This window comes from Lepidochelys olivacea, assembly GCF_965140295.1.
Source record: "Lepidochelys olivacea isolate rLepOli2 genome assembly, chromosome: 3".
Classification (NCBI taxonomy): Eukaryota; Metazoa; Chordata; order Testudines; family Cheloniidae; genus Lepidochelys; species Lepidochelys olivacea.
This window is the reverse complement of record NC_140413.1, coordinates 202,721,697-202,735,148: the sequence shown is the minus strand read 5'-3', so window position 1 is coordinate 202,735,148 and position 13,452 is coordinate 202,721,697. Positions and strand designations below refer to the sequence as shown.

Below are 13,452 nucleotides of genomic sequence, written 5' to 3'. Positions count from 1 at the left end.
TGCTCACAAACCGGGTAGAATTAGTGGGGGAAGCAAAAGTGGATGGGAATCTGGGAGGCAGTGACCATGAGTTGGTTGAGTTCAGGATCCTGACGCAGGGAAGAAAGGTAAGCAGCAGGATACGGACCCTGGACTTCAGGAAAGCAGACTTCGACTCCCTCAGGGAACAGATGGCCAGGATCCCCTGGGGGACTAACATGAAGGGGAAAGGAGTCCAGGAGAGCTGGCTGTATTTCAAGGAATCCCTGTTGAGGTTACAGGGACAAACCATCCCGATGAGTCGAAAGAATAGTAAATATGTCAGGCGACCAGCTTGGCTTAATGGTGAAATCCTAGCAGATCTTAAACATAAAAAAGAAGCTTACAAGAAGTGGAAGGTTGGACATATGACCAGGGAAGAGTATAAAAATATTGCTCTGGCATGTAGGAATGATATCAGGAGGGCCAAATCGCACCTGGAGCTGCAGCTAGCAAGAGATGTCAAGAGTAACAAGAAGGGTTTCTTCAGGTATGTTGGCAACAAGAAGGAAGCCAAGGAAAGTGTGGGCCCCTTACTGAATGAGGGACGCAACCTAGTGACAGAGGATGTGGAAAAAGCTAATGTACTCAATGCTTTTTTTGCCTCTGTCTTCACTAACAAGGTCAGCTCCCAGACTGCTGCGGTGGGCATCACAAAATGGGGAAGAGATGGCCAGCCCTCTGTGGAGATAGAGGTGGTTAGGGACTATTTAGAAAAGCTGGACGTGCACAAGTCCATGGGGACGGACGAGTTGCATCCGAGAGTGCTGAAGGAATTGGCGGCTGTGATTGCAGAGCCATTGGCCATTATCTTTGAAAACCCGTGGCGAACGGGGGAAGTCCCGGATGACTGGAAAAAGGCTAATGTAGTGCCAATCTTTAAAAAAGGGAAGAAGGAGGATCCTGGGAACTACAGGCCAGTCAGCCTCACCTCAGTCCCTGGAAAAATCATGCAGCAGGTCCTCAAAGAATCAATCCTGAAGCACTTGCATGAGAGGAAAGTGATCAGGAACAGCCAGCATGGATTCACCAAGGGAAGGTCATGCCTGACTAATCTAATCACCTTTTATGATGAGATTACTGGTTCTGTGGATGAAGGGAAAGCAGTGGATGTATTGTTTCTTGACTTTAGCAAAGCTTTTGACACGGTCTCCCACAGTATTCTTGTCAGCAAGTTAAGGAAGTATGGGCTGGATGAATGCACTATAAGGTGGGTAGAAAGCTGGTTAGATTGTCGGGCTCAACAGGTAGTGATCAATGGCTCCATGTCCAGTTGGCAGCCGGTGTCAAGTGGAGTGCCCCAAGGGTCGGTCCTGGGGCCGGTTTTGTTCAATATCTTCATAAATGATCTGGAGGATGGTGTAGATTGCACTCTCAGCAAATTTGCGGATGATACTAAACTGGGAGGAGTGGTAGATACGCTGGAGGGTAGGGATAGGATACAGAAGGACCTAGACAAATTAGAGGATTGGGCCAAAAGAAATCTGATGAGGTTCAATAAGGATAAGTGCAGGGTCCTGCACTTAGGACGGAAGAATCCCATGCACCGCTACAGACTAGGGGCCGAATGGCTAGGCAGCAGTTCTGCGGAAAAGGACCTAGGGGTGACAGTGGATGAGAAGCTGGATATGAGTCAGCAGTGTGCCCTTGTTGCCAAGAAGGCCAATGGCATTTTGGGATGTATAAGTAGGGGCATAGCGAGCAGATCGAGGGATGTGATCGTTCCCCTCTATTCGACATTGGTGAGGCCTCATCTGGAGTACTGTGTCCAGTTTTGGGCCCCACACTACAAGAAGGATGTGGATAAATTGGAGAGAGTCCAGCGAAGGTCAACAAAAATGATTAGGGGTCTAGAACACATGACTTATGAGGAGAGGCTGAGGGAACTGGGATTGTTTAGTCTGCAGAAGAGAAGAATGAGGGGGGATTTGATAGCTGCTTTCAACTACCTGAAAGGGGGTTCCAAAGAGGATGGCTCTAGACTGTTCTCAATGGTAGCAGATGACAGAACGAGGAGTAATGGTCTCAAGTTGCAGTGGGGGAGGTTTAGATTGGATATTAGGAAAAACTTTTTCACTATGAGGGTGGTGAAACACTGGAATGCGTTACCTAGGGAGGTGGTAGAATCTCCTTCCTTAGAAGTTTTTAAGGTCAGGCTTGACAAAGCCCTGGCTGGGATGATTTAACTGGGAATTGGTCCTGCTTCGAGCAGGGGGTTGGACTAGATGACCTTCTGGGGTCCCTTCCAACTCTGATATTCTATGATTCTATGATTCTATATGCAATAAACACAAAGTCTTCCCTTGTCTCCTTGTTCTAGGGCACTGCTGGCAGTGAAGCCATGGCCACGGAAGAAATGTCTAACCTGGTGAACTACATACAGCCAGTGAAGTTTGAGTCATTTGAGATATCAAAAAGTAAGTAATCTAAATAGCCATAGCATGATTTTATACTGGGAATTACTTAGGAGGTCACTTTCTTATCCTCAGTCGGAATTATTTGAACATATCATGGGGCAGATCTTCAACCTGTGTAAATGCAGTTGTCATATCTTCATGGAAGTCAAGTAGACACCCATAGAGGATCTGTCCCCATAGGTATAGGAGAAGAGACTGCTTAGAAAACTGATGACTCTCTGCTTTTCTCTCCTTAGTGCGTTGCATAAATCCTGTTAAGGGTATTAGGAATTACCCACATGTATCGAGGGACAATAGAGCCACATTCATTTTGAGATATGCACTGGTCTAAACATTCAGTTTTGTCTATGGTAAACATTGGTACGCAGTGTGTGCGTCAGGTTCGACAAAGTTTCTGGAATTGAAAAAGTCTTTGCTTGTCAAATTAAATGTCCATGAATAAACAGGGTCAGAAAAGCGAGGCGTATTGTCAACCTTTGAACAACGAGATCGTGAGCATTGAGCGAGAAACAGCAAGTGCTTTTACGCTGTGCCCATGTTGCACGTACAACAGATAAAATATAAACACAGCGCTCACCCCTCATGTAAATCTATCTTTTCTACCACAGCCTAGGCTATAACTTCATCCCCTGCTGATTTTTCACTGATAAAGTCTTGCTGGGAATGCACATTGCAGCATCGTTAATAAACAGAACAGCAGCATTTCCCGTCTAGGAGCAGAACCCCCTACCATCTACCTGCCCTTTTTCATGGTGTTTTGACAGGATACAACATGTTCTTGACATTTCTTTTTTGTTAAAGCAGCCTATTGCATTTTCATTTTTAAGTCCTGGATTTATGAGGCCCTTGAAGACCAGGGTTATGGGTGCCTAAATCCATTACCTCTATACAAGATTTTACATCTACTGAGCCTTGTATTGCAGATGTTATGAGCATGATGGCAACTGCTTCATCAGAAGCAAATTAAGTAACTCCCCCAAACAAATATATTGAAATATTTAAAACTTCATTGTCAATATATGTATATATTTATATATCTTTGATTCCCATCCATCAGCTCAACAGCGACAATAGGACTGCAAGAAATCTTTACATCACTTTCTATCTTGAACCAACTTCATGGCTTCATTATAAAATATTTAAAACATTGTGTGTGTGTGTACTGGTCCAACTTATAGTAAGCTGTTTGTATTCAAGTTGCCTTTTTCTAATACTAAATTTTCTGTTGGATGCACATTTATACTCCCTGTAGAGGCTTTGAGTGGTTCCCCCCCGTCAGTGTCAGAGGGAATAGTCGGCTAGCCTCAGGAATTGACGCTCTTGTCCCTTCATGGTGGGTGGTAGCCAGGCCTGCAAGGCTTGAACCTGTCCAATGAGAGGCCGTGCCTGTCCTCGGCCCAAGGTGTATCCAAGGTATGTCATTTCCTGCCACACTTCCTTGGGTTGGTGGGCAGTTAAGCCCACAGGGCCCATACGACAGCCACCACCTGGTGGAGATGGTCCTCCTGGCGTCGGCTGTGTATCACCCCGTCATTGAGATATGCTGCAGCGTAGGAACCGTGAGGCTACAGGAAAAGGCGATCCATCAGCCTCTGGAAGGTGGTGGGGGCCCCATAGAGACTGAAGGGCATCCAGAGAAACTGGTAGATCACAGTTGGCATGGCAAACGCTGTCTTCTCTCTCAGGCTTGGATTAAGGGGGATTTGCCAGCAGCCGTTTGTGAGGGGCGGTGATGAAGTGAGCTTCCCCGAGGTGGTCAAGCAATTCATCAATACGGGGTATTGGGTACGCATTGAATTTAGAGATCTTGTTTACCCTTTGTAAGTCGATGCAAAAGTGCAGGGTCACACCGTGGGAGGTGCCGCGTCACCTCACAACCATCACACCCCTGGGTTGGTCAGGATGGCATGGTGGACAAGAGTGGTCTGGCCAGGTAGAGCAGTGAAGGTCTTAGGGAAGGCCTTCAACAGGCTTCAAGCCTGCCTCTGTTGCTCCTTGGTGAGGGTATCCCTGAGTTGTGGTTCCTCTGGGCCGATTGCCCAGGTCTGGCTCAGTAGAGTAAGGGACAATCAATAGATGCCGCTGCTCTTGCGAAGTCTTCAGGAAGTTGACAAGATAGAGCTGTTTTTTCTTCTGCCAGTCCAGTTGCTGAATTTCATACACTACTGGCCCCACCCGACAGATTACTTTGTACAGCCCCGCCAGGGGGCCAGGAGCTTGTACTCCTCAGAGGGTAGTAGGAGCAGGACCCGTTCACCAACTTCAAAGGTCTGAAACTGTGCCCCCTGGTTATAGCTTCCCTCCTGGGTCCCTTGGGCAGCTTGCAGGTTTTCTTTCGCCAGAGTCCCGGCATGGTTCAGGCACTCCTGGCACTGGAATACATATTGTACGAGTCTCTGGGCCTGCGATGGTGAGTACTCCCATGTCTTACACATCAGGTTGAGCAACCCAGTAGTCCGCCAACAACTACAGGGCTCGTAATTTTTTCGACAGGCTGCTTGTGGGCACCGGACTCTCCCATGCAGATCTGGCCAAAGGTACAGTCCATCAGGGGACATTCCTGCTGCGAGTGTCCAAAACTGCCACAGGAGAAACAGGGTCCTAGCTGGGGATGTCTGAGCCAGGTCTCCTGGTTCAGCGAATGTGTGTGCGAGGGGAGGGGTGGGGGCGTCCTCAGGTTCTGAGGTCCCGCTCAATGCATCGGGTTTGCGTGTCAGGGTTCAGTGCCACCTCGTCTGCCATGACTCCTCAGGGTCAACCTAGAGTTGGCTCATGAGCCAGAACTTTCTCCAGGCTTGTCAGGGTTGACCCCAATATCGTGGCTTGGGCCTCTGGCCTGACAAGGGCCTCTGCTGCCAAGAAGTCCTCCATGAGGGTGACTGCCACACTTAAAGTAGTGGGGCAGTGTTGGAGCATCCAGGACCTCCCTCAGGGTGGGAGGATGTGGGTGAATTGTTCCAGCGTGACCTGTTTGGCCACCTCGGCGACAGAATGCTGATTGGTCTGGAGCCACCACCAGCAGCTGTCCTTCAGCTCCTGTCATATCCCCTGAATCTGGGGTCAGGCACGTGGTGGGTACCCCTTCCCCGGAACCGCACAGAACATCTCTGGGGTGATGTCCAGCATGTTAAGCACTGTGACCTTTACTTGCCCATAATCCCGGGCCTCTTCGATGAGGAGCCCACAGTAGGCCGATTGGGCCATCCCTGTTAGATATGTGGCCCACTCCTCAAGGGGCCCCCGGGTGGCCGAGGCGACCCTCTCAAATGTCATGAGAAAAGCCTTGGGGTCATCTTCGGGTCCCATCTTTGCTAGCCATACAGGAATGGTAAGCACAGCAAGGGTTGTTTCCCCAGAGGGGCTAGGGCCACTGTGACCAGGCAGCAGGGCAGCCAGCTCTTGCAGGCACTGCTGCTGTTGTTCCCGATGCTGGGTCCCCAACTCCTAGAGCAACTGTCGCTGCTGACCTGCCAGCTACTTCATGAGTTGCTGTTGATGTTGCAGCTGGGTTGCCTGCTGTTGCTGCTGGCTCTCCGGCAGCCACTTATCCAGTTTCTCGACCACATGGCCAGAGACGGTTGCTGGGACGTCTTTGGGGCATCCTCAGCCCCTTGCCTCAGGGGTTGGGTTGGTGCCCACCTTCTCCACCAAGTGTAGCGACTTTGAGTGGTTCCTTCCTGTCAGCATCCAAGGGAGGCCACTCCGCCTTGCTATGCCACCTAGCTGCTGAGAGCCAATCGACAGGGGATTAGCACAGTAAATCAGTAAAGAGTCTCGGGCTCTGGTCCCTCGGGACAGAGCAGTGGGCTGTCTTTAGCCCAGCTCTCCGGCTGGGGCAGACAATCGCCACAGTCAGGCTCAAGCCCTCTGGGCAGGACAGAGCAATAGCAGTCTGTAGCCAGCCTTCTGTCTGGGGCAGACAGCATCTAAACACAGATGAATGGCCTAAAATAAATAGGCTGCCACCCCAGGGGTGAGGTTGGCAGCAGGGGGTAGGGAGACCCAGGCCCACCCTACTCCACTGGGTCAGCAGGGATCCTGCCAAAACACGCTGACCATGGTTTAAGCACCACAACCGGACTAATGTCTGATTTCCCTGGACTACTTCCTAACCCTGTCTCCTCATAGGGCGTCATTTCTCACGGGTCCTTGGCACATGGCTGTTCCAGCAGCTCCTCAGGATGTTCCTTCAGGGGTCCGGCAGGGGTTGGTATAACATGGTCCCTGGCTCAGGGGCCAGCAGCAAGGCAGAGGTGTCTGACTCCTTCCCTGGCTCTCTCTTAACTGAGCCGGAAGCCCTGCCTCTTATACTTCTTGTTCTGCCCCTCTGCTTCCAGAACAAAGGGCGGGCCTGACCTGGCTTCACCCGCCCCCCCGGGGGCCGGGAATGGTTCCTCCCTGTGAACGTCGGCGGGAGGCCACTTTGCTTCTCTACACTTCCCTTAACACTAATAGGAGTTATGTGTACACATTATGGGGAAAAATATTCCTCCTAGAAAGGAAGCTAAATGGGTGAGGGAACTCTTACTTTGAAGCCTACCAACCTTTCTGAACAATATGATGTATCTGTTGTCAAAAATCTGGGCATGACATTTATCTCTCACATGCTCTTACCCTAACTGAGTTCTACCTCTTGTAAGGAACAGTATGTGCAGATTTAACACAGCAGGTTTTAACTCTGAGCTTTGATCCAAACATATTTTATTCTCATTTGAGTACTCCTTGCATTATAACATTGGGGTGAGTATTTATGGTGTTCAAGTATAAAAAGACATTATTGTTAGGGTGTTATATATTGGTTAAAAGTGGCCTGGGTGGCAGGATGCCAGGCTGCATTGCTAACTCTGCCTCTGACTTACTCAGTGACCTCAGGGAAGTCCACTAAAGATTAATGCAAAGGGGGGGGATTAAATCAAGCTTTTTTAATTTAAATTGATTTTTAAACATTTGAAATGACTTTTCATTTGTCTTGCTCATTCTTTACTTTCTTCCCATTTTGTAGTTTTAAATTGCAAAAGTGTTTTGTACTTGTTTCTTTCCTAGTTGTTAGTAAAATTTCAAATTTTACAAAGATTTTTTTTTCTGTTAAGAAGTTTCACACTTAAAAAGCTTATCTGAATTGAAAAAGACACATCCAGGGCCTCGTTACCATCTTTACTGTGAGAAAACACAAACTCAAGAACATCACCACAACATAATTAAGCAAATCACACATGCTATATTCGCAACCAGACCAACCTTCCAATATATTGAACTTACACAAGTCACAAAATCTGAAATGCTTCGAACAGGCCACTCTCCTCCATTAAGATTTGCTCTTTGAAGTCAATGGGTTCCTAAATCACCTTGGTGCCTAACTATGGGCTTAGCAGCTGACCTTTGGGCTCCTATTTGTGAAAATTGTGGCCTGTGTGTATAAACACGTTCACAATAATTTTGTTTAATGTAGTGGAAGCCTACTTAACTCCCCATTGTTAACACTGAAGCACCTTTGTATTGAAGTGAAAAAGATTGTATGCCACTAAGATAAAAGTTTTTAATAAAAATACAATTTTAGCTCCTGATACTGCAAACACCAAGGCATGTGCTTAACCTTAAACAATCCCTTGAAGTCAGTAGGATTGTTCATGTGAGTAAAGTTATGTCACTCTGTCAATGCAGGATAAAGGCCTTAATTTTCAATATTTTGTTTTTTGCCAGTAGCAGTTTTGTTAGGTTCAAATAAGATACCGCACCAGGAGTCACATTTATGAAAAATCCAGCATGTATCTGTGATGGGGTCTGTGATGTATCTGTGATGGGGTGCAACCTGGACTGTGAATAGCTGAGCCCTTGGTGGGTCACCTCTCACACTGTGATGCTGATGTCAAATTACAAACCTCTGATATGCACTGCACTTACACAGCCATCCATAGGCACAGACACACCCAACTGAGTTACATGAATGACTTCCCGGTCACTCATGAACCATCAATAAGGAAGCTCCAGCCAATTCCCCTCAGCTCCCTAGCCTTGTATCCCGGAACTGTACTGAGTTGCACTAGTCAGAAACCTGGCCAATGTAAGCTCATTACCTTGTTCACCACTCTGACAAAAGGATAGTGGGCGTGCAACTGCCCTTGTTGACCTGAGCTGAGTTTTCCCAAGCACTTCAACCAAAACACACTGTTTTAGGTAAAATATAAAACAGATTTAATAACTACAGAAGGATAGAATATAAGTGGTAGGCATAAAGGTGAGAGATAGTTTACCTTAAGAAAATCAAAAGTAAATATGCATTCTAAATCCTAAACTTTTAGTCTAAGCAAGAGTTGAATCATACAGTGCCTCACCCTGACAAATGGTACAAGCAGGTACAGTTCCTCAATACACAGGCTACGACTACATTCCAGCCTTGGTCCACCCTTCCCCCGTTCATAGTCTTTGTCTTCCAGACATTCTTCCAGGGGGAAATATGCCAAGTGATGATGTCACTTCCCCTCTCTTATACTTTCTTCCAGGTTGCTGGAAAGATCCTTGCTCTAACGGAAGGATCAGGCAGTCCCCATTGGTCAAGAAGTCTCCATTGCCTACCTGCTATAGGAGTCTCTGGGATAGTGGATTCTTTTCTTGATGGATGTTGATGAGCTATTAATGCTGTCTGGCTATTGATGGCTACTCCTTTGTTGTAACTGAAAGGCTGTTGTGGATGTTCCCAACCTCACAACATATGTCAGTAATACATAGAGCAATACTTCATAACGTCACATATAATGACAGCACATACAATCCAACAGGATATTCATGTTCAACAGACTAAGACTTTAAAAGTACAGTAATTTAAACTGATTATTTAAGCAGAGAACAGCACAAATCCATTCTCACCCACTCCTTTTCACACTGCAGCTCTCTTTAACCTCTGCATGTCTGCTTCCCCATTCATAAAAGTGGGGACAATAATACTTATCTCCCAAGGGTGATGTAAGGCAGAATTAAACTTTGTCAAGTGATTTGAGACCCTTGCCCTAAAGTGCAAAGCATCCCTATGGAAATAAATGTCTCTGCACGAATGTATCCTGTTCATATGGCCAATTTCTATCCTTCCTAATTTGACCAAAAATACCCATTATTATTATTATTATTATTATTATCATCATTGTCATTGTTATTAATTGTACAGCTGATTAAATGCTCAGCCATTTCATAACCGTGAACATAATTTGCAATTGCCAGCTCCTCCATTCCTGTGGGCATTTCCCTTTGGTAGGGCATGGCTAAAAGATACCATATGCCACAAACCCTAACACAATACATCTTAAATAGAAGAAACAGAGATGCTGCTTTTCCTTCCTGGGCGCATTAGAACTTGAAGGCTCTGTCTTTCTCAGCCTTTCCACTGAGGTTATATGGAAGTTGAATAGCCACATGGGGCTTAAAAAGCCAATGGTCATATCATGACAGGATTTAAAAATACTCATTACAAGGAAAGTTCATTGTGGAAGAGGACAAATGTGATTACACAAACAGAGACTTCAGGTGTCTGGCTAGTAGTTTCTAAAGAAAGAGGGTGTTGGAAGAAGACCTCAGTGAGTTCCAGTAGCTTGCTGCTGAACAATGCACAAAGCACCCATCCCAGCAGCAAGGAGCATAGAGCTGAAACAATCCAGCTTGTAGGACGGTCCCTACCCTGAGTACAGCCAGGCTTTGTTTTGGTGTATATGGCAGGTGCGTAGGAGCATTTCTCAGCCAGCTGCATTAGCGTTGTTAGCCTTCACCAAAGCAGTGGGTGCTAAGGAGGGATTTGAACAAAGAGAAGGGGGTGGCCTTGGGCAGCATGGGAAAAACCCCACAAAGATTAAAGTGAGGAAAGAAAACAAGGGGTGTGGTGAGGCAGCAGGCAACGGTGCTGCAAAAGGAGTGAGGACTCAGTGAAGATTTAACACCCGATGGAACCTGCAGTGATCCTGGTGCACTGTAGCCTTTGCGCCTATAAAACTGTCCTGAGAATAGTTTCCACCATCTGGTTTTGCTGCTCCTCTGCCAGCAGCTCTCTCTCCCTCCGTGCTGTGCGCACGAATACAGCTCCTTCACCTGTGCGGGTGGAGTTCGCCTTCTGGCTCCCTCTAAGAACGGGGAGAGTTTTCACCTACCTCTACTATCTCTCCGCAGGAGCAGGGAAAGCTCTTGTTCAGTTTTTGCCTGCTTCCACTTGGCTTCTTGTTCTGATTGCACAAAGCAGACCAGGTCGACTCTGCGCCTCTTCAATCCACGGGTGACTGCAACAAAATTACTTCTAAGACCAACATGGGTCAATTGCCCTCCACTGTGCCTCTGGCTTGTACTTTGCCTCTGAGACCTTTGTGAGGCACCAGAGCTCATTCAGATGTGACACACATACACTCACTAATTGCTTCATTTCAAGAGAGGTGCCAAGGCATTTGGTGGAGGGGAATCAGCTCTCAATAGTGTAGGCACTTCTGTGCAAGCGACATGGCTTAGAATTTGCTGGAATGAAAGGCTTTTTTTCTGAGGGGTCTGTGCCTCGTGTGCAAGACTAATTTGGGGCGAAAATTTAAAGGAGAACTTACTTAAGCCACAGGGGTTTTGACCTGGGTTTTCCATTTCAGGAGGCTATTCCGCTGCATAGAAAGGATCCGCACAAGTATCACTTGAGGGAGTAACAGACACAAAAGAAAAGGGAGATTTCCTTTTTAAGTTGAATATGCAAATTGCAACCAGCTCTATGCATTTAGCCCAATCAAGCCATGAGCTTAGGCTGTCTCTCCCCTGCTGCTGTGACTGTTTTATGGCAGGTAAGAGGTCTGGGCCAGTGTAAAGGATCCCTAAAAACTCTGGATCAGCCCAGGGGGTAGGAATGGGGACAGGGCCATAGCACATAGCGCTGTAAAGATTCTAGCCCGCAATTGCAGGTCACTGTAACTTGGAGAGATTCTGAGGCTGACCTAAGTTACACCGGGGGCTTCTCCAGTCCCTGCAACTTTCTAAAATCAACTGTATGCAAAGGTGGCTTAAAGCCACCAGAAGCCTCCTACTTTTGTGCAGTAAGTTCTGTGCTTTGCTTCTCAGAGTATATTTACACAGCTGAAAAAAGCCCATGGCAGTGAGTCTCAGAGCCGAGATCAATGGACCCTGGCTCCTGGGACTCGCACTACAGGGCTAAAAATTGCAGTGTAGAGACATTCCCACTTGGGCTGGAGCCCAGGCTCCGAGACGCCTCCCTCCTCGCTGGGTTTCATCCAAATGCAAACGTCTACCCTGCTCTTTTTAGCCCTTTCGCCTTGATCAACTGACTCGGGCTCTCATACTTGCTGCCCCAGGTCTTTTTTTGTGTGGTGTTGACTTACCCGTAGAGCAGTGGTTCTCAACCTATCTACCATTGTGGGCCACATTCACACAATATATATATTATCTGTATGGCCCTGAGGATGTCACCTGGGCCTCAGTTGTGTGCTGATTGGGCCATGGGTTGAGCGCCACTGCCTTAGAGGGATAGCGTAGAATCTCACCCTTACTGGGTTACTGGGACAAGCTTTTTAGTCAGGCTCATGCATTTCTCCTGTGCATGAGCTGATGGCTGAAATGTTCAGGAAGAAAGTTCTTTCTACTATGCCCAGCATTTCCTGGTGGCTGGGTACCTCATGGTCTGTATGGAACTCGTTGCCACAATGTACCAGTGACACCAGGAACTTTTTTTTGAAGAGGGACTAGATACTTATATGGAAAGTGAGACCATCCACAACTATATTGGGCAAACAGTTTAGGAGGGATATAAGCTCTCTTGCTTCAGAGCATGATCCAGCCTCGAACTTCCTGGAGTTGGGAAGAAGTTTCTTATATGGACAGGTTATTCCATTACAGGATTATTTACTCCTTCCTCTGGAGCATCTGGCACGCCTACTGTAGGAGACAGGCTACTGGGTTAGAGAGTGTACTGGGATGATCCTGGATGGCAGTTCCCATGTCCCTATTTGATTCATAAGCAAACTTTCTTTATCAGCCATTTCCTTACTGTGGCTGTAGGAATGTAGCAACATAAGATTTGTCATATCCCATTACACAATGGGTCATAACTTGGGCTACAGATTTGTCATGGTGGTCACGCAACTGGTGAATTTGGTTAAACTCCTTGGAGTCTTGGCAATGGCTGTAAGACTACATCTGATTGGGCCCGAAACCTAGTGTCGTTGAGCTAGGCTACATCACTTGGATTTGTCCCATCCACCCCTCAGAAGAAGGAGGAGCAGATGGGCCAAACCGGAGTGGCACTGCAACCCCATGTGCCAGGTCAGAACATCGGCAGTGGGGATCTGGATACAGCCTTGTGGAATAGAATGAATCCAGGGTGGACTTGCTCTCCAAACCCCATGCTCTGGGCTTCAGCTTTCACCACTTGTACTATACTGTTGTGTACTGCATTCTTTGGTGACCTTTCCATGACTTACCATTTTTCCCCAAACCTCTGCTGTGAAATTTACTAACAGTGGCCATGCCAAAATCATACCCTTCTTCATGACATTTCCCTCACTTTTAACACCCAGCTGACAGCAATTGTACCCTGGGCTGCTGCGGTAGCGAACTCCATAGGATGAGCAAGCGCTGTGCAAAGAAGTCTAGTCCTTTTTATTCCTGACAGCTCTTTATTCTAGTGCTCGCTATTATGCTGTGGTGGCTAAGGTGTGGAAACAGTTTCCTTATTTAAACCTTGTTTTCATACACTCCTGTCTTTACAAAACATTCATTTTTTCAAAGTGAAACTGTCTCCGGTTTGTGTATCAAGGTGATTCTTTTTTAAAGTGTGAACACAGTTTTTTTCAGTCTTATTTGAGTTGAGAGAATGAAAAAGAATTGCATGTGCCCATTCGAAAACAATTGTCTCATGCTTTTATCCAAGGAAAACACCTTGGAACCTTATAACCTGAACTTTTTTTTGCTATAAATACATAGAGCTAGATTTAGGTGCCAAAAGTTGCAGATAGGCATCAAGTGGGATTTTCAAAAAGGGCTTAAGCAAGTTAGG

At 46.8% G+C, this 13,452-nt stretch overlaps 1 protein-coding gene across 3 annotated transcripts in view; it reads left to right on the top strand.

Moving 5' to 3' along the window:
* Positions 1–13,452, top strand: part of PLCB1 (phospholipase C beta 1) — a 675,122-nt gene that overhangs the window by 527,474 nt on the left and 134,196 nt on the right. For all 3 annotated transcript variants that reach the window (XM_084624014.1, XM_084624013.1, XM_084624012.1), the window contains exon 16: positions 2,339–2,435. In XM_084624014.1, coding sequence (XP_084480140.1) covers positions 2,339–2,435 — 97 coding nt within the window. The remainder of the gene's footprint in view (positions 1–2,338; positions 2,436–13,452) is intronic.